The sequence below is a fragment of the Pan troglodytes genome, chromosome 10 (assembly GCF_028858775.2).
Source record: "Pan troglodytes isolate AG18354 chromosome 10, NHGRI_mPanTro3-v2.0_pri, whole genome shotgun sequence".
NCBI lineage: Eukaryota > Metazoa > Chordata > Mammalia > Primates > Hominidae > Pan > Pan troglodytes.
The window spans coordinates 7,572,386-7,592,064 of record NC_072408.2 but is presented as its reverse complement, the minus strand read 5'-3'; the positions used below and the strand labels follow the sequence as shown (position 1 = coordinate 7,592,064).

Here is a 19,679-nt window from a genome sequence, read left to right as displayed (position 1 = left end):
GAAAATATCATAACAAATTTCTATATCCCAGAAACTGAACTTCCCTATTCTTTTTTGTATTAACAAGTACCTTGGGTAGTTTTTGCCCATTTCTTTTTCTCAAAATGGTGTTGACTTCCAATTTGATAGCTCTTGCTTCAGTCAATAAATACTTCCCTAAAACAGACAGGTGGTATTTCCTAAGCAACCTAATTAAAGCTTTACTACTGGAGAATTTTCTTTATGCAAATATTTTTTCAATTTTCATGCATCAAAGCAAAATTGAATTCTCACTCAACAAGCTAAATCAGGCTTGAATATTTTTTTTTTTTACCTCCTCTAATTTTTTTTTTTTTTTTTAAAGACAGAGTGTCACTTTGCCACCCAGGCTGGAGCGCAATGGTGCGATCACAGCTCACTGCAGCCTTGATCTCCTGGGCTCATGCGATCCTCCCACCTCAGCCTCCCAAGTAGCTGGGACTACAGGGTTAGGCCACCATGCCTGGCTAACTTTTAAATTTTTCGTAGAGATGGGGTCTTGCCATGTTGCCCAGGCTGCTCTAAAACTCCTAGGTGCAAGCAATATGCCTGCAGCAGCCTCTGAAAGTGCCAGGATTGCAGGCATTCTGAACCATTGTGCCCCCTCTATAATCTTCCAAACATGTTCTGAACCTATTTGTTGCTACCTCTATGCCACTTTTCTTTAATCTGTCACCCATTTCACTTTTTACCCTCACACTGCCAGTAGTGGACTTCCATTTGCTAAGCAGAACTAGGATTATGAAAATATCTGCCCTTATCAACTTGTATCTTTCTACACAGAGAGAAGAATAACGGATAAGACAGCAATGTTTTAAATACATCACGAATCTGTCTACCAAAGGGCTTCATCATTCATGTGTTCCAGGATTCTTCTGATTTAAAATCAACTTCATCTATTCATTATTTCCCATCCCTTCTCAATTCAAGAAAGTGAGAGAGGAAATCATGACTCCATTTGCCTTTCATTTAAGAAGCTGTACACTGGAATGGGTTCCGTTTCTCAGGACGGGAGTGTGCAACAAAGGAACCTGCTGGATGAAGAAAGTCGAGCCTTGGCCTTTCTCTTGCAATGTGAAAATTCAGTTCAACATCAACAATAACTTCTTTGCAGGTTACTCTCCAATATCAATGTCAATGCAGGGTGTCAGTATATGGATCACCCCTAAAGGCAGCTGAGTTGGGAACATGCATGATCCACCCCCAACTGAGTGGCAATAACTTCAGCTAGTTCACTGGTAAGAAAAAAATAGATCAACAGACTTGAGGTTGGTCTATATGCAGGCACAATATACTACCAGATTGCTAGGGCAGTTAGAAAAAGAAAGGACCCTCCCTGACCTCGTGAAACTCAGATGTCAAAAGCAGGCGTCCTCAGCAAACAAAAAGGGAATGAGCGAAGGCAGAGGGTGAGTGGCATGGTGTGTTGTAAACAATAGTCTAGGCACCAGGAGTCCTATAAACTGCTATATGGGCAGGTTGATTAAAGCTCTCCAGGCTTTAAATTCTTCACTGGTAAAATCAGGAGGCTGGGTAAATAGATAACCTTTTTAAGGGGCAGCTCAAGTCAATTTGTAGTGACTGCCTGGTGAGAAATGTTGAGAAAATTCTGAGACTGCCGCTGAGCTCGGTAAAAGAATTTCATGTTCTATTGGAGATGTCTGCCATGGGCCTAGAAGAAGAAATGCAGGTATAATCCATTTCAGAATTTAAAATCTCTGGACTTCTGCTTTGCTTTTGGTTTTCTTCCATGTCTGCACCCCTGGGGTCCACCCTGTCCTAGGATTCTTTGATATGTGAAAGTCAGCATGCTAAAACCAATCAAAACAGGGACAGAGGGTATTGAAAAGCTGATTAAGTTATAATAAACAATAGCGCCTAACATCTACTGCATGTATCTTCAAATCAACATTCAATTCTGGGCACATACTAGGCACTCAGATAAGCATTTATTTATTTATGAGGCAGGGCCTTGCTCTGTCACCCAGGCTGGGGTGCAGTGGCGTGATCACAGCTCACTACAGCCTCCAACTCCTATGCTCAAGCGATCCACCTGCCTCAGCCTCCCAAGTATTAATAACTAGCATTACAGGTGCACACCACCACGCCCAGCTAATTTTTCTTTATTTTATTTTATTGTTTGGTAGAGATGGGGGTCTTGCTATGTTGCCCAGGCGGGTCTTAAACTTCCGGCCTCAAGGGATTCTCTTACCTCAGCCTCTAACCTCTAAAAGCACTGCGATTACAGATGTGAGCCACTGTGTCCAGCCATCAGCTAACATTTATCAAACACTATGTATTAGAAACTGTTCTAAGTACTTTATCTGTATTATTTCACTTAATTGTCACAACAAAAACACAATGAGACAGGTACCATTAATAGTCCCATTTTACAGAGAAGAAACTGGGGCATATTGAGGCTCAATAATATGCTCACTGAGGCACAGCTTACTAAGGACAGGAGCCAGGGATCAAAGTCACGTAGTCTGACTTCAAAGCTTCTCACCACTATGCCATGGTAAAGGAAGGAAGAAATGGAGGACCAAAGACAGCAGCAGATGGCCTGGAGGGCACAACAGCAATGCCAGAAGTTAAGGCAGCAAGGATGGCCATGTCCATACAGAGGAAACACGGGCACAGTGAAGCCTGCGCCGACCCGATTCTAAGGGAACTGCCTGCCTCTTCCAAGCATTCCATCAACGCTGTGGGGAGAGTGAAGCAAACTGTCCTAACCAGATACTCTGGAGCCATCTTTGGCTTCTCTAACAACCTAGCTGGGACACGCAAGACCAACCCAGATGAAGTAGGAATGAAAGAAAGTCAGTGCTCAATTGTAAGTTTCAGAAAACTTAGGTGCAACAGAAGTTCCAGAAAGAACGAAGTCAGCTGGTTCTAAAATAACTGAGGAAGGCTTCAGGGAAGAGATGAGAGAGAAGGATAAGCGGAGTTTTGAAAGGCAAGCAGAGGGATGTCATGAGACTGGAAAACAGCAGGCACAGGGCGAAGAGGAGGCGCGGCAGAGCCCAAGGGAAGACCAAGCCCAAGGAGGAGACCCCACCTCCGATTCTCCCGGGACAGGAAGTGAGGGTGAAGCTACTGCTCTCTGGATGGCTGCTTCCAGATGGATGATTTAAACACTCTTCTGCATCTCCCAGCAGCAGGGCTCTTCCTGGCTCTCTTTCTCCCACCTAACATCTGTCCCCTGCAACTAGAGCAAGGAGATTTAATAAGGAGAATATTCCCAAGTCATCAGCCTCCAAGAACATACCAGGCACTGGGTAAAGCTTCAGGTAGAGTTCTTAACTAGGGAACCATGGATAGGGGTCAGGGGACTGTGTACCTCCTCCCAAAATAGTATGCAAAATATACAGGAGATGGGCAAACTTCTGGGGAAAGTGTAACCGTTTCTTCACCAGATTCCTTTTTTCTTTTCTCTCTTCTCTTCTTTTCTTTCTTTTTAGATAGGATCTCACTCTGTCACCCAGGCTGGAGTACAGCGGTGAGATCACAGCTCATTGCAGCCTCAAACTCCTGGGCTCAAGTGATCCTCCCACCTTAGCCTCCTGAGCAGCTGGGACCACAGGCATGCACCACCACACTTGGCTTTTTTTTTTTTTTTTGAGACAAGGTCTCCCTCTGTCACCCAGGCTGGAGTGCAGTGGTGCAATCTTGGCTCACTGCAACCTCTGCCTCCCAGGCTCAAGTGATCTTGAGCCTCCCGAGTAGCTGGGACTATAGTAGTGCCACCACTTCCAGCTAATTCTTGTATTTTTTGTAGACAGGGTTTCACGATGTCGCCCAAGCTGATCTTGAACTCCTGGACTCAAGTGATCCACCCATCTCAGCCTCCCAAAATGCTGAGATTACAGGTGTGTGCCACCATGCTTGGCCTGGGCTAATTTTTAAATTTTATGTAGAGACAGGGTCTCGCTATGTTGCCCATGCTGGTCTCAAACTCCTGGGCTCAAGCCATCCTCCTACCTTAGTCTCCCAAAGTGCTGGATTGCAGGCGTGAGCCACCGTGCCTGGCCTCTTCATCAGATTCTTACGGATGTATGTGATCCACAAAAGGTTAAAAATCTCTCCACAAAGAGGGGGAAATGCCCAGGTCCAGTATCTAGAAATTTACAATCTCATGGGGGAAGACAAACAGACAAAAATAACTCTGATCCAATGCTAAGGTTGATAAGTGCACTAATGGACGTGCGGAAAAAGTGTTGTGAGGGAGGGGACGGGGTTAGTTCCAGTCTGGCTTTCAACGGGACATCCCCCATCCCCCCATACTGGTTTTGGGATCTGGGTTTGTGATGAAGAAGAAACAGCCACGATCATTTTCTGCCCAGCCCAGACAGTCTTTAGCCAGTACCTCTTTCTCAAGCACTCCTGGTAGAAAACTCCAAGTCTGAGGCTGACTCTATTCCTGCCAGTGAGGTGAAGGATGACGTTGTTTTCAGGACAATGGATTAGGAAGGAGACGCTTATCCTGAAAACCAGCAATGACTCCGTTCTACATTTTTTTCCTCTTCTACCCAGCTCCCATTCTCCAAATTCCTGAGGTCTTTGTAATCCTGACACGCTTTTGGTGTCATGTTCTCCAGCCCTGAGTTATCTGTCTTAGGACTGTCACTTCTGGGAGAGCCCCCTCACCCTCCAAGCTAGTCCCTTTGTGCGATTATTGCTTCTTTTTCTTCCCAAATAGCATCACCATCTTAAATCCCGATCTGTTTGTTTACGCGATTATCCTCTGTCTCTTCCTCACCAGAAATGTATGCTCTGTGATGGCAAACTCTTCCAACTTCTTGTTCCCCATGATCTCCCTAACACCCAGAGCATAGCCTGGCATATAACAAGTGCTCAGTAAACACCTGCTGAATGAATGAGTGTCTGCCTCCCCACCCTTTGCATTCTTCTGTAGGACCACCATGGTACTCAAGCTCCAGAGAGGAAAGTACAAGGACAAATGAAGGCATTTTTTTCTCAGGAGACCATTTCTGAGATGCTGGATGCACAAGACAACACTTAATTAAATGATTGTGGCAGAGTACAGCCAGAGACCCATGTATGAAACCCACAACTTTGGTATTCCATCAACTTCTCCATCAACCCTACTGCCAAACTCTGTCACTTCCTGCCTTGACATGTCTCAGCTTTCATCTGCCACTCCTTCTGGCTAGGCACTCACCACCCACCCTCTCGGTCACTGCAGTAACCACCTCACTACATCCTAGCCATCCTGCAAACTTCCAACAGCCTAATCAACCTACAGTCACAAGTTCCTGGGATGTAGAAGGGGTTGGTAAGTATTTAAAGGCAGTGGGGTGGCTCATGCCTGTAATCTCAGCACTTTGGGAGGCTGAGGAAAGAGGATTGCTTGAGCCCAGGTGTTCAAGACCAGTCTGGGCAACATACTGAGGCCCATCTTTACAAAAAGTTTAAAAATTAGCTAGGCATGGTGGTGTATGCCTGTGGTCCTAGCTACTAGGGAGGCCAAGGCAGGAGGATTGCTTAAGCTGAAGAAGTTGAGGCTGCAGTGAACCACTAGACTCCAGCCTGGGTGAAAAAGCAAGATTCTGTATCCAAAAAAAAAGTGTTTGAACAATTAAAGTACAAATCAGTGGATGAAAAAAAGAAAACACTCCCTCCATATCAAACTCCTGCTTTAAACAATTTATGTTGGCTAGACACAGTCACAGTGGCTTGTGCCTGTAATCCCAGCAGTTTTGGAGATAGACGCAAAAATATTGCTTGAGTCCAGGAGTTTGAACCAGCCTACGCAACATAGTGAGACTCTATCTCTACAAAGAAAATTTTAAAATTAGCAGGCATAGGTCGGGCGCGGCGGCTCAAGCCTGCAATCCCAGCACTTTGCAAGGCCGAGGCCAGCGGATCATGAGGTCAGGAGATCAAGACCATCCTGGCTAACACTGTGAAACCCCGCCTCTACTAAAAATACAAAAAATTAGCCAGGCGTGGTGGCGGGCACCTGTAGTTCCAGCTACTCGGGAGGCTGAGGCAGGAGAATGGCGTGAACCCGGGAGGCAGAGCTTGCAGTGAGCCAAGATGCACCAGCCTGGGCGAAAGAGCAAGACTCCGTCTCAAAAAATAAATAAAATAAAATAAAATAAAATAAAATAAAATAAAATAAAATAAAATAAGCAGGCATGGTGGCATGCACCTGCAGTCTTGCCTACTTGGGAGGCTGAGGTGGGGTGATTGTTTGAGTCCAAGAGTTTGAGACTGCAGTGAGCCACGATCATGCCACCAAACTCCAGGCTGGGCAACAGACTGAGACACTGTCTCTAAAAATAAAAAACATCAGTTAATCAATAAAATAAATGTATGTTGCTCCCTACCAAGTCCAAACTCAGCAACCTGGCCCTCAGGAGAGTCCACAATGAGGTTGCAACTACCATTTCATCTTCATCTCCTTCAAGCCTCTGCACTACAGAACTTGTGTTCCCTACAAAAGTTTGTATTCCCCAGACTTTCCACTTAGCTTATGCTATATTCCTCAAATGGAAATATTCACCTTTGCTTAGACACACACACCCGAATAACAACAGCCTGCTGTCGCTGGAGGAGGTATTAGAAATTCAAGCCCGAGGACTTCCTTTTGGAAAATACCCACAGCAAAATATTAAAAATGCTAGAAGTATGACAAACTGCTGTTTTATTTACATAGTAAAGCCCTCCACGAGGTAAGAGAATCTCCAGCAGCCAAATTTGAAGATGTAAAAATCAGCAGATGCTAACATATTGGCAGCCTCTTGCAACCAACAATTTTAGATAATTAAATAAATTTGTTTTAAATTTTTAAATGCAGAAGAAGGATGTAGTTTCTTTATTTATATTTATTTATTTATTTATTTTTTATTATTATTTTGAGACAGAGTCTTGCTCTGTTGCCCAGGCAGTAGTGCAATGGCATAATCTTGGCTCACTGCAACCTCTGCCTCCCAGGTTCAAGCAATTATCCTGCCTGAGCCTCCCAAGTAGCTGAGATTACAGGCATGTAATCTCATGCCCAGCTAATTTTTGTATTTTTAGTAGAGACGGGGTTCCACCATGTTGGCCAGGCTGGTCTTGAACTCATGACCTCAGGTGATCCACCCACCTCGGCCTCCCAAAGTGCCAGGATTTCAGGCATGAGCCACCGTGCCCAGCCTATTTATTTATTTATTTATTTATTGAGACAGTGTCTCACTCTGTCACCCACGTTGGAGTGCAGTGGCACAAAATCAGCTCCCTGAAACCTCCGCCTCCTGGATTCAAGCGATTCTCCAGCCTCAGCCTCCCGAGTAGCTTGGATTACAGGCATGCGCCACCACGTCCAGCTAATTTTTGTATTTTTAGTAGACAGGGTTTTGCCATGTTGGCCTGGCTGATCTCAAACTCCTGACCTCGAACTCTGCCTGCCTCGGCCTCCCAAAGTGCTGTGATTACGGGTGTGAGCCACCGCGCCCAGCCACAATGTAGTGTTTAAAAACCCAACAAATTTGAAATAGAACAAAATAAAACTTACAGATATGAAAAATACAGTCACTACACTGGGCACGGTGGCTCACGCCTGTAATCCCAGCACTTTGGGAGGCTGAGGCGGGCGCATCACCTGAGGTCAGGAGTTCGAGACCAGCCTGACCAACACGGCGAAACCTAAAAATACAAAAATTAGCTGGGCATGGTGACACATGCCTGTAATCCCAGCTACTCGGGAGATTGAGGCAGGAGAATGTCTTGAACCTGGGGGACGTAGGTTACAGTGAGCCGAGATCGTGCCACTGCACTTCAGCCTGGGTGACAGAGCGAGACTCCATCTCAAAACAAAATAAAACAGTCCCTAAAATGAAAAAATGGGGTAGCGGTCTCTCCCTCCATTTTGTTCCCTCATTTCTCTACCCATTTTCTGTGCCTGTGCAACGTCCCCTGCCTTCTGCTATCGGAAGTCATTCACCTGGGACGTGCTGCCCATCTCCACTGCCCTTTCCCAGGCCCTCTACTCAGCTGAAATGGAAAGAAAGGAGACCCGGGACAGAGAGTACGTATTGCGCTGTGTGCCTGATCCATGAGGGAATCCTCCATGTCCTCATCCTCCTGCCCACCTTTGCTAAGAGGTGCTGGTGAGCAGTCGGGACCAGCTGGCTGGTGAGGGAGGTGTGCGTGAGCACACACTGCACACATTCGTTTGAACCTGGGCTTGGCAGGCAGGGTGGAAAGCAGTGGATCAGAGGATTTGTAAGAAGATCTCAGCAGGGAGGCCTTTAATCTTTTAGGCAACTGCTTGTACGGAGACCATGTTGTCAGAGATGACCTTGGAGGCGAAAGCAGTCAGAACTATTGGGAGAGCTGCCACCTCTCGGTTCAGGCGACTGAGCCTTGAAAGACCAGGGCCAGAATGTCAAAGATATTCCCTTCCGACTGTCCCTTTCACCCCTTAGTGACGTGGGCAACTTCCAAATCTACTCCTGCAAGGAAGCATCTCACTCCAAAGATTATGGAACTGAAGCCCTCAAAAGGACAGTAAATTAGTTACAGGTAAACTGATTTCCTGTAAACAGGAAACCAGGCAAATCAGTTACAAAGTAGGATGTACACTGGCCATGCACGGTGTACATTAACTGGCCACGCGCGGTGGCTCATGCCTGTAATCTCAGCACTTTGGAAGGCTGAGGTGGGAGGATCCCTTGAGCCTAAGAGTTCAGGACCAGCCTGAGCAACATAGTGAGACCCCATCTCTAAAAACAAAATTTTTTAAAAATAAATAAATAATGAGATAACTGCCAGGTGTTCCTGCCTTTTAGTCCCAGAACTCCCAGTGTGTACACAGGGGTATGCAGCAGAGTGAGAGGCTATCGCTTCCCAGTTGCTGTGCTTCTGTGTCCTGGTACAGCCCCCCAGACAGCTCTCATTCTCGGCAAAATCCTTGACTCCTAACCTGGCCCCCACCCCTAATATAAATTTTTGCCTGGGATGGAAAGATGCAGGCATTGCTGAACATCATGGAGGAAAAAAGTGATTGAAGAATGTGTATTTGGTGGCAAGTGCTGGATATGGATGGCATAGTAATGCCGGGGTACTGGACACAGCTGTGTCATGGGCTGAGAAGTTTAAGAAGCACTGGAAAAAGGGCCAGTTGAGGAATGTGTCTATTTGCCCCCTCCTGCCCAGCCATTCTCTAATTCCTATCAGACTGAGAGGGAAGAGATGGGAACCAATATTCATTGAGCTCCTAATATGTGCTAGGCTCACTAAATCTCATTTAGTCATAAGGAAAGCTCTACGGGAACAGCATTATAGCTCCACTACCCAGACAAGGCTCCCGAGACTTACAAAGGAATAAGTACCTTCTACAAGGTCTCACGATTGGTGAGTCATGGCACTTGAACTTGAACCTTGCCCTGCCTTCAGACTCCACAGTTTTTCCAGGAATTATCAATGCTTTTCAGTCCACTCAGAGTCTGCCACAAAAAGTAAATGCTCCATAAACATTCTGCTTTAAGTTTAGAATGAATCACTTCTGCAGCCACTCAAGGTTTGCAAAATAAATAAAAATTGCAGAATACACAACATTCAATTTCCTGAGCATTTATACATAAAGTCTTTGGTCGGCCTGGAATGTGGTTTCTCTATTTCCACTCCCACCTCTCTCTATTCTCATCCATTTGTGGGCCCTCTTCCTGGGTCGTGTGGCCACAAAGCAGAATGTGAGCTGTGCAGAGTGAGACACACACATAGCCCCTGCTAGGCACCACAAGAACACAATTTCAAAGAAGAAATGGGTGGAAGAGACACACAAAGTCTATTCCCCGGGCAGGGATTCTCAGCTGCTAATACAGGGGCTAGGTCTCTAAATGAGTTTGTGACTTTATGCATCCAAAAGCCACAGGCTGGCAGCAGCCATAGATCTTCACGTTGAGGTGTCCTTGCTGGTGTGAGAAGCTGGTGTGAGACCTTTGCAGGGATGGGTGCCCACATGACACACCAGGTTTCTGGCCTTCCTGGCCAGTCTCTCAGCTGTTCTCTCAGTAGTGTCAAGGATGCCTCCAATTTTATTGAATTTGCCTTCTATGGTGTCACTGTTTTAAACAAAAGTGGCTCAGTCCCCAATATCTGTCAGTAAATTCTAAGCGTTTGGTAGTCTTCTTATATGGAAAGACGTAATAATTTATTTGTGGATGTGATTCAACTTTTCAGTACCTAAATAAAGACCCCCCAAAAGGTCAGGGCAATACTTTTTTGGCTTTTTAAGTTTTTAAATCCAGACTTTTTGTCTAAGGCATCCTGGAATCCAACATCTGCTTATCATTGCTTATTACACTTCATTTTTTCAACAATGTCTAGGTCAGAGTGGTGACATTTTAGGTGATTGTTCATTTCTTCTTCATATTTGTATGTATACCATAGCACTTTTGTTGATTTATTTTATGCCTTCATTGGGTCCAGGAAAAACTAAAGTAGTTTACAATGACCATATAATATAAGATGACATAAACTGGAAGTAGTTAGTTGTGGGAGTGGGGAGATAAAATAAAGGTACAGTCATAAAATTAGTAGAAAAATACAGATCATAAAATCCTTTACACTTTTCTCCAGGTGAAGAAAAAACTGAATCCTAAAGCTTCCTAGTAACCAACACGACGGGAGAAATCAGAGTGATTATGCAACTTACATGACCAATAGAAATTAAAACAAACCGCTCAAGAGAAGCACAGCTATTTCTAAGATCAAGCCCAGAAGAAACATGTTTAGAGGGTTCTCATACAGGAATGAGCAGAAGTTCTCAATTCCACCCTGGCAGAGTGCTACTGGGGAATTTCAGAGGCTACTATGTATCCTGTAGTCTTGAGGCCCCTGGTCTTCCTTGGCCTTAGGTCTTCCTTGGCCTAAAGGCAAAAAAGTGCTTTCGCAAGGTTAACGTGGTCCAGATACACAGCTGTTGTCTAGTATAATAAGCATGGATTATTTTTATCCCTATTTTATTTTGTTTATTTATTTATTTAAGACACAGTCTTGCTGTCACCCAGGCTGGAGTGCAGTGGCGCCATCTTGGCTCACTGCAGCCTCTGCTTCCCAGGTTCAAGCGATTCTTGTGCCTCAGCCTCCCGAGTAGCTGGGACTACAGGCACACACCACCACACCCAGCTAATTTTTGTAGTTGTAGTAGAGATGGGCTTTCATCATGTTGGCCGGGCTGGTCTCGAACTCCTGACCTCAAGTGATCTGCCCACCTTGGCCTCCCAAAGTGCTGGGATTACAGGTGTGAGCCACCACACCTGGCTGCATTATTTTTATAATCATAAAGAATATCATTTTAAAATGAGGCCGAGCACAGTGGCTCACTCCTGTCACTGAGCCCAGGAGTTCAAGGCTGCATAAGCGAAGATCACACCGCTGCACTCTGGCTTGAGAGACAGAGTAAGACTCAGTCTCAAAAAATACTTTCATTAATTTAATTTAAAAAATTGCTAATAAAAAAAGAACCACAATCTGTATTATTCCATTTATATAAAATATTAAAATATGTTAAACTAATCTATGCTGATGGTAGTGATTCCTAGCACCGCCCCCCCTGGGGTACTGGGGTACTGGTAATACTCTGTGTCTTCATCGTGGTGCTCACAACACAGGTATTTTCAGTCTGTGAAAGCTGCTCATCAAGCTTTCTGTACATATACTTGAAAAAAAAGAGGAACCACAGGGACGATTTGAATGTTTATTTTCTTAAAAGTTGGTCAGTATCAGGCCTTTTGTAGTTATGAAATAAAGAACATATTGAACATAAAAATAAATTATATACTAAAATATTACAAGAATACAAAGAATATTCATTTTTGCTTATCCAATGGATACTTCTAAATTCAAAGTAGCACTTGTTAACTTGAGTCTGCAAAAATTTAAAGATCTGTCACACTTTGCTCAGAATATACAACACATGCAGCCCAGTGCCCTTTAGAGCCACTATCCGACTATTCTCACCTCTTCCACTCGCATTTTTGTATAGTGGTTAACATATAAATCTATTAATTATGTGAATCACAAGGTCAAAGAATTGTCTGAAAACTCCAAATGTCTGGTTGGCCTAGTTGAGACCACATAATCTTTACATATAACGAAAAGTGCTTGTGGAAAATAAAAGCGTAGTTTTTGAGACTGGTGGAACGCTGCAGAGGAGAACTAGACAGCGAGCGGCCAACTCCAAGAACAGCCTCTAGGACCCCTTCCAAAGCAAACTCTGCTATGTCGGCTGCTCTGCTCTGCTCCATAAAGCTCAGCACTAGAGGGCAAGCCCAGGCTCCATGGCCTGGAAAATTACTGCAGCGTACTTACCAGCCTCTCCAGAAGCCAGCACGGAAGCACTTTCAGAAGACCTTGTGCTACAAAGCAGTTATAACCATGCACAGCGTCTGAACAACTCCCAGGACAGGGAGTGGCAGGCAGCCCCAGCACCATCAAGCAGGGGAATGGGACCTCAACTCCCAGGACAGGGAGTGGCAGGCAGCCCCAGCACCATCAAGCAGAGGAATGGGACCTCAACTCCCAGGACAGGGAGTGGCAGGCAGCCCCAGGACCATCAAGCAGGGGAATGGGACCTCAACTCCCAGGACAGGGAGTGGCAGGCAGCCCCAGCACCATCAAGCAGGGGAATGGGACCTCAACTTGAGGGTCCCTGGGTAGCAGTCAGGGTAAAGATGGCAGATGCGTTGCTGAGGTTCGCCGGCCACATCAGCACAGGGACTGAGAGACTAGGGAAAGGAGAGACTCTAAATATGGGTAAGGTCACCTATTGTCAAAAACTGCATTCCTCGTATAGGCAATGCCAAAGAAAATACGCTTATGATAAAAAAAAAACATTGATGTCTTATCGCTTATCTTCTGTATTTGTATTCAAAGGCTATTGTTGTGTATATGTATTATGGTACAGGGAACAAAAATTCCTAAGTTCTATTCTTGGATCAGTCCCTGATAAACACAGTATCTACCAGTGGAAAATATCAGGTGCTTGGAAATTCAGAGCTGACACATTCATAACGAGAAGGTACTTATCTGAGCGCCTAGTATGTGCCCAGAATTGAATGTTGATTAGAAGACACACATAGTAGCCTGGTGACCGGAATATCAGCATAAAGAGCGATAAACCGGACACGTGAAAAGGAGCTACACGAGAGGTAAACAGGACACGTGAAAAGGAGGTTCCCTGGGACAGAGAGGCACACCCGCCAGAGCTGCATGAGACACAGTCCCTGCCCACAGGAGCACACGAGGCGGTTGTGCTTGCTGCTTCACTGGGTTTCAACTCCATGCCACACTATCCCTCCTCTGCCCACATATCTGTCTCATTTGCTTCTCCCTCTCTCCCTGCCTGCGTCTCAGATTACTGCTGTGCCCTGCATTACCTCTGTCACTGGAGGGCTTGTATCGTTTCCAAATCAGAATGGCTGTGGTGGCCGGAGCTGCAGTCACTGCCTCACACCGTGGGTGTGCCTCCCTCAGCCCACTCGAGTCAGCCAGAAGTCACAAAGGCCAACCAGAGAGATGTGGTACAGATAGAGGTAAGGCAGCGAAAGCCAACGGCTTCCTGAGCTTCAGAATACTTTGGGATCCAGCAAGTAATCCTGGCACTTAAATGGGAGATCTAAAAGGAGCCAGCACATGCCATCCTTCCGTCTTGGATTTGCGCCCAAATGTCATCCCTTGGCTCTGAGATATTTCATCTCTAGAAACCATTTTTTTTTTCTTTTAAGTAGAGCCTCGCTCTGTCACTCAGGCTGGAGTGCAGTGGTGCAATCTCAGCTCACTGCAACCTCTGCCTCCTGGGTTAAGCAATTCTCCTGCCTCAGCCTCCCCAGTAGCTGGGATTACAGGTGTGCGCCACCATGCCTGGGTATTTTTTTTATCTTTTTTAGTAGAGATGGGGTTTTGCCATGTTGGCTAGGCTGGTCACGAACTCCTGACCTCAAATGATCCGCCTGCCTCGGCCTCCCAAAGTGCTGGGATTACAGGTGTGAGCCACCACCCCCGGCCTCTAGTCCAGAACTCTGCCTTCAGATAGAATCTTTGCTGATCCAATATGAACAAATGGGTATATAACTTGTGAAAACCTGCCTAATTGGAGAATCTTTAACTTCCAATAACAATTTGTTCCCAGGGCTGCTTTTCAGCCAGTACACACCAGGATAGCCGTACCACTTATTAAAACACTGAAATCCTTAAGCATGTGTTAGTACAGTGGCTGCCCCAGGCCCTCTGAGTGTCCCACTGCCACCCGGACCCCTCCCCAGGACAGCTTCATGACCCAGCAGCTAAAGAGTTAATGTTGGGCTCAACAAGGGGACTCGTCAGGACCCTGTTCCAGAACCACCATGCCACACCAAAAGTATTGTTACCCTTACCCATCCCATTCTACAATGCTGCCGTATTCTAAAACTTTCAACTGCTTTCTGCTAGCTACTGAATAAATGCCGCTCTTTAAGGTCTTTATTCAGCCTTCCACATACAGCATCATCCTCTATTCTTCTTACACCCTCTGTTTCACCAAACTCAGCTGCTCAGTATTCTCAAACATAAACTTTCCCTGACTCTTGGTCTTTGTTGATGTAACTCTTTCTGTCTCGAATAGCCTTTCTGTATCCACCAAAATCTTACCAACTCTTCAAAATGTCCCAAAATGTCACCATTTCCATGAAATATTAGTTGGGAGAGCTGTGCCCCCATTTTGAGAGGTGTCACAGAAACATATGCGTCCTATGTTTGCAAAACTTAATGACTGCTTTATATTACAACCATTTTGATATAGGCACCTTAGCTTTCCTCCTAAATGAAGCTGTGGATGCTAGAAACCACATCCTGGTCATCACACCTACATGGCCTGGCACAATGCCTGGCTCGAGGTATGCGCTAAGTAAATATTTGTGTAAATGAATGCGTGCACAGTCCTAATTCTTTTGTCCATTTTCTATTTGTTAAGGATTTTGGTTGTTTTTCTCTGAAGCCACTCCAGTTGTGGTTGTATCTCCTTCTGCATATGGAACCAAATTGCACATCATCCACATCTTAAACTACTGGGTTATTTCACGAAGATAAAGAAGGAAATATGCTCCCCTGTCATTACTGGTAACCCTGGAGTTTGTGACTGCCATCTCTCCATACTCTTCTTCCAGCACCAGATTCAACACAGGGACAGGCAAATGAAAGGTTCCTGGTAATGGGGGCTGGCCTTCCAGATGACAGGGAGCTGGTGGGTGGTGGAGTGAGTTGGCAGGGATTGCTAGAGAGGGGAGGCAGGGTGGCTTGCTGGAAAGCAGAGCCAACAAGCTGGTTCTGGTTGCTGTGGTTGAGGCCAGAGGTACAGGCCTGGGAGGTGCAGTTTTACTACCCTGGTTCCTGTTGGTATCCAAGAGTGTGGAGGTGGGAATGCTAGCAACCCCCTTCCTACCTCTCCTTTCCTAATGCCTCCTCCCTGGCTGTCCCTCCAGAGGAATAGCTCTGAGCTGAGAATGAAACCTATAGGAAAAGAGGGAACTTTGATGCAAGATGTCTGGGCTTCTTAACAACAAAAAAGGATGGGAGACAAGGAGGCAGAAACCACAGCTCCTGTTTAAATCTCATTCCACAGGGAAATCGAGAGTAGAATATAACGGGACAGCCCAGGACAAAAAGACACCCTGCACAATAGATGAATTTCAGGGTTCTAAGAGAGAGGAAACAAGGTGCATCAGTGTGTGAGCTTAGCCTCCTGTTAAAAACCATGAGTAAGGAAACGAAGTCAATTCTGGCATAGAGGCTGGGAAGAGTTTTCTGGATAATTGGTTTGGAAAAGAAAATAAAAAATAAGGAAACCCAGTCAGAGAGTTAAGATTCTTCTGGGAGGGGAAACCAACAGACTCAAGAATTGATGGCTCGGAATGAGGCGGCCCACGGGAGACAGAGGCAGAGGTCGAGGGCCAGAGTGTCAGATTATGACTGTGGCAAACTAGATCCAGGTTTGAGGAGAAAACACACACCGGAGGTAAAAGAAAAGTGAGGAGAGGGAGAAAGGGAGGTTACTGATTCCAAGGTCACAAAGCAACTGCCTTTCTCTCTGTTTTTAATTTGTGCACAAGATCCCACTGGCTAAACAAAATGATGGCTACACTGGGAAGAGGTGTCGCCTCCCAGGCCCCCACCCACACACACTCCAAAGGAGCTCATCCATTTGGGCCTGAGTGGCCATGGCGGGGGAGAATAGATTCACTCTCTGTCTTTCAGAAGGAAGAACAAGGCCCAGAGGAGGGAAGAATTCACTATGGGCGGCAGATTTTGGGCATCAGAGGAAAGGGCTCTGCTGCATGGAGCCGTGGCCCCGGGGTGGAAGCTATGGCTTCCTGGTGATGTGCTGAGCTCTCTGGCCCTGGAATCAGTCTTCGCATCCGGACTGAAAGACACCTTGGAGATCATTTAGACCAAAGGCCTCATTTTCACCCGAGAAGCTGTCGTTTTTCCTTTGATTCCCCCGCTAGTTAGTGGCAGAGCCCGTCTCCTCTAACTCACAGCCGGAATGATTTCCATCACCACAGAACGGTTAGGCCATAAATATACATTTCCAACCTGAACCAGCTCAGCGACTGTCCCTAGTAATTCTCTCTCTTTGGCCACAAGAGAAGGCACAGCACCACACCCAACTCTGGGTAGAGAAGCTGACACGACGATAGGTCAGAGTCAGAGTATCTTCTCAGCAACTTGCTCAGCCCCTCTGTCCGAGTTTCCCCAAAGCGGGAGGAAAGTGAAGGCATGGGAGGCCACGTGCCAGAACTTTGAACCTCGGCCCCCCGGGCTTGGGTTGGGCACCTGGTAGTAACGGGAGTTTCTCCATTTCTTTTCCCAACTATTACAGGATCTTTTACGGCCCCTGTCACTGTCAGTTTTACTTTGTTAGGCCCATCCACAGTACGTTGAAAACCACCTCGCACAGCCATACCTACTGATGTAAAAAGGCAAAGAGACCACGCTCTCCTGTTCTCCTAGGAGGAAACTGAGGCACGGAAATATTAAGTGGCTTTGGCTAAGTTAAAAACAGAAGTAGGAATCTACCTGCTGCCCGGTCCACTGTGCTGTCCATCATCTCCTTAAACTGGGGAGTTTGGTAGATTGCTCAGGGTTCAGAAAAGTGGCAGAAGGGGCGGCCCGAACAGGAGAGAGAGAGCGCAGCGAGGAGGTGGGAGATTCAAAGAACCGAGGACGGAGGCTGGGAGAGGAGCGACGCATGGGAAGCGGGGAAGAGACGGGACTCTCCGAGGTATGGTAAAAAAGAACCCCCCTAGAAGATGCAGCAGGAGAGGAAACGGAGTGAGCCAAACAGAAGGCGGTGGGCAAAGTTTGGGCTGCGCGGACTGGAGCGCGCGCCTGGGTGTGGACGACCGAGGGCATCCCGCACCCGAATCCCTAGCTCGCGCGTGGACCCCACGGACCTCCTCCCCGGGAACCGCAAGCCCGGAGCGGCTGGAGGGGCCCGGTCTCCGCCAGCGTCTCGGCGGGGCGGGCGGGGAGCCTCTCTCCGGGTCGCTCTCCGAGGGGAGACGCGAGGAGCCCCGAGGATGCCCCGGACCCACATGGCCGGCGGGCAGGCCCGGGCTCGGGAATTCTGCGCTCGGCCCCGCGGCTTCCCCCGCCCGCAGCTCTCCCCGAGTACGCGCGGGGCGGCGCCGGGCACCTGAGGGACAAATGGGTGGGAAATCGGGTCTGAGGATGGGATGAGAGGCGGGTCCCCCCAACGCAGGAGCCGCCGCCGCCGCCCACCTCCGCGCCCTTCGCCTCCCCTGGGTGCTACTTACTCCGGTTCAAGGGGTTCCCGCCGACCTGGGCCGACGCCACCAGTTCCAGATACAGAGTCCAGAGCCCCACAGACACCACGGCGAGCGCCAGCAGCAGCCGGAAGCGCCTCCGCAGCAGCTTCACCGGGCGCAGGAGCAGCGGGAGCCGCGCGGCCCGGGGGCTCCCCATGGCGCTGCGCCGAGGCGGCCGCCGCCAGCGCGGGCTCCAACCCCCCGAGCCGCCGCCCCCTGGCCGGGCCCCGCGCCCAGGGCGCCCCGCGTCCCGGCCCAGCGTCTCAGGGCTGCGCCGAGGCCGTCTCTCCCGGCCGCTCTCCGGCGGGGCTCGGGCTCATGCTCCGGGCGCGAGGGGTCTCCGGGCTGCGCGGGCGCCCAGCAGGTCTCTCCGGGAGCCGAGCCCGGCTCCTCCTCCGCGCGTGTGTTCCGCGCCGGGCTCTCCTCCCCGCGCCTCTCCCGTCGCAGGCTCGCTGCCGCCCTCCCTCCCTGCGCGCCCGCCCTCACTCGCTGCCCAGAAGGAGGCTTCCCCGGCGCCCGCCCGCCTGCCTCCGCCCGCGCCTCCGCCAGCCCCGGACAGGGCTCCCGGCTCTGGGCTCTCCTGCTCGCGGCACCTGGCCCGCCCCAGCCCGGGCCCCGGCCCCGCCCCGGCCCCGCCCCGGGCACAGGTGGGCTCCGCCCCCGAGAAGCCAGGGACACGAAGAGGCCATTCTGGCTTCCCTAGGGGAGCGAGAGGTGGGGCCAGAGAACTGGTGCCTGGTGCCTCCCCCGACTGGGAACGGGTGGGATGAGGAGGGGGCGAGTGATGATGCGGACTCTGGGTGACCGAGGGAAACCGAGTCACCACCCAGGCGCCTAACGGTGTGGTTTTAAGCAGAAGCGAAGTAGAGGCTGGTTTGGGCGACGCCCAAGGCTTTAGCCTCAGAGTCTTTCGTCGCCAACAGCAACGACCCGACTCCCTGCTTGACGAAACCAGTAGGCGTGAAATATCACGGGAGCCACTGGACGCTTAACTCAGACATAGCTTCGTTTTCCAGTTGAGATTTGAAGACCTTTCTTCCCAGCCTGAACCACATCTCCGAGAGGCGCTGGGGAAGTCATACAGCCCCCACGGTGAACCCCAGCAAGCAGTTTTCCCCAGACTGGGCTGGAATGGCTGTTTGAAGAGAGTAGGTGTTTGAGGGTTCCGAAAAAGAATTTTAAAAAGAAAAGAAAGGTATTCACTCTTAGAGTTGAAAAGATCAGCAAGATAAGCCAGGCACAGTGGCTCACGGCTGTCGTCCCAGCACTTTGAGAGGCTGAGGCAAGAGGATCTCTTGATCTCTGGAGGTCAAGGCTGCAGTGAGCCGTGATTGCGTCAGTGCACTCCAGCCTGGGCAACACAGCAAGACCCTGTCTCAAAAAAAAAAAAAATCAGTATTCCAGTCCTCTGCCTTCAGGCAGGTAAAGCATTATTATCTGATTTAAATTAGATAAAGTATCGAGGGGCAGAATAACTGCCCCAGGTCATTCAGCAAGTTATACTGCAGTTTTCTTTTCCATGATCTCTTCTGGGAAAAATGGTCAGGAGACTATGGGAAAAGTGAAGGATCAAAGTGTTCCTGGACATTTTAAAATCAAATGAATGTCACACAAGTACTGTTCCAAGACAGAGCTTCTCACAGAATTGAGAACTATGTTTCCCTTCTCTCTGTTCTCACCTCAGTTGGATATTCAATAGTTTCTACAGGAGTTTTCCTAATTAGCCTCCCCAACTCCAAGCTTCCCATCGCATCCTGTCCACTACCACCAGATGGTCTTCATAAAAAGCCAGGCATGGTGACACGCACCTGTAGTCCTAACTTACTCGGGAGGCTGAGGTGGGAG

The 19,679-nt window shown here is 48.1% G+C and overlaps 1 protein-coding gene across 7 annotated transcripts in view; it reads right to left on the bottom strand.

Annotated features, from left to right (window-relative positions):
* B4GALNT3 (beta-1,4-N-acetyl-galactosaminyltransferase 3) overlaps positions 1-18,429 on the bottom strand; it is a 125,036-nt gene extending 106,607 nt beyond the window's left edge. For 4 of the 7 annotated variants that reach the window (XR_010147930.1, XR_010147931.1, XR_010147932.1 and 1 more), the window contains exon 1: positions 17,823-18,364. Coding sequence is in view for 4 of the 7 variants with exons in the window: in XM_063785395.1 (XP_063641465.1) it covers positions 17,823-17,991 (169 nt within the window). In the remaining 3 variants the exon portion in view is untranslated. Of the gene's footprint in view, positions 1-17,822 lie in introns of all 7 variants that reach the window. The other 3 variants (XM_016922709.4, XM_063785396.1, XM_016922708.4) reach the window with 3 other exon arrangements.
* Between the last annotated feature and the right edge of the window lie 1,250 nt (positions 18,430-19,679).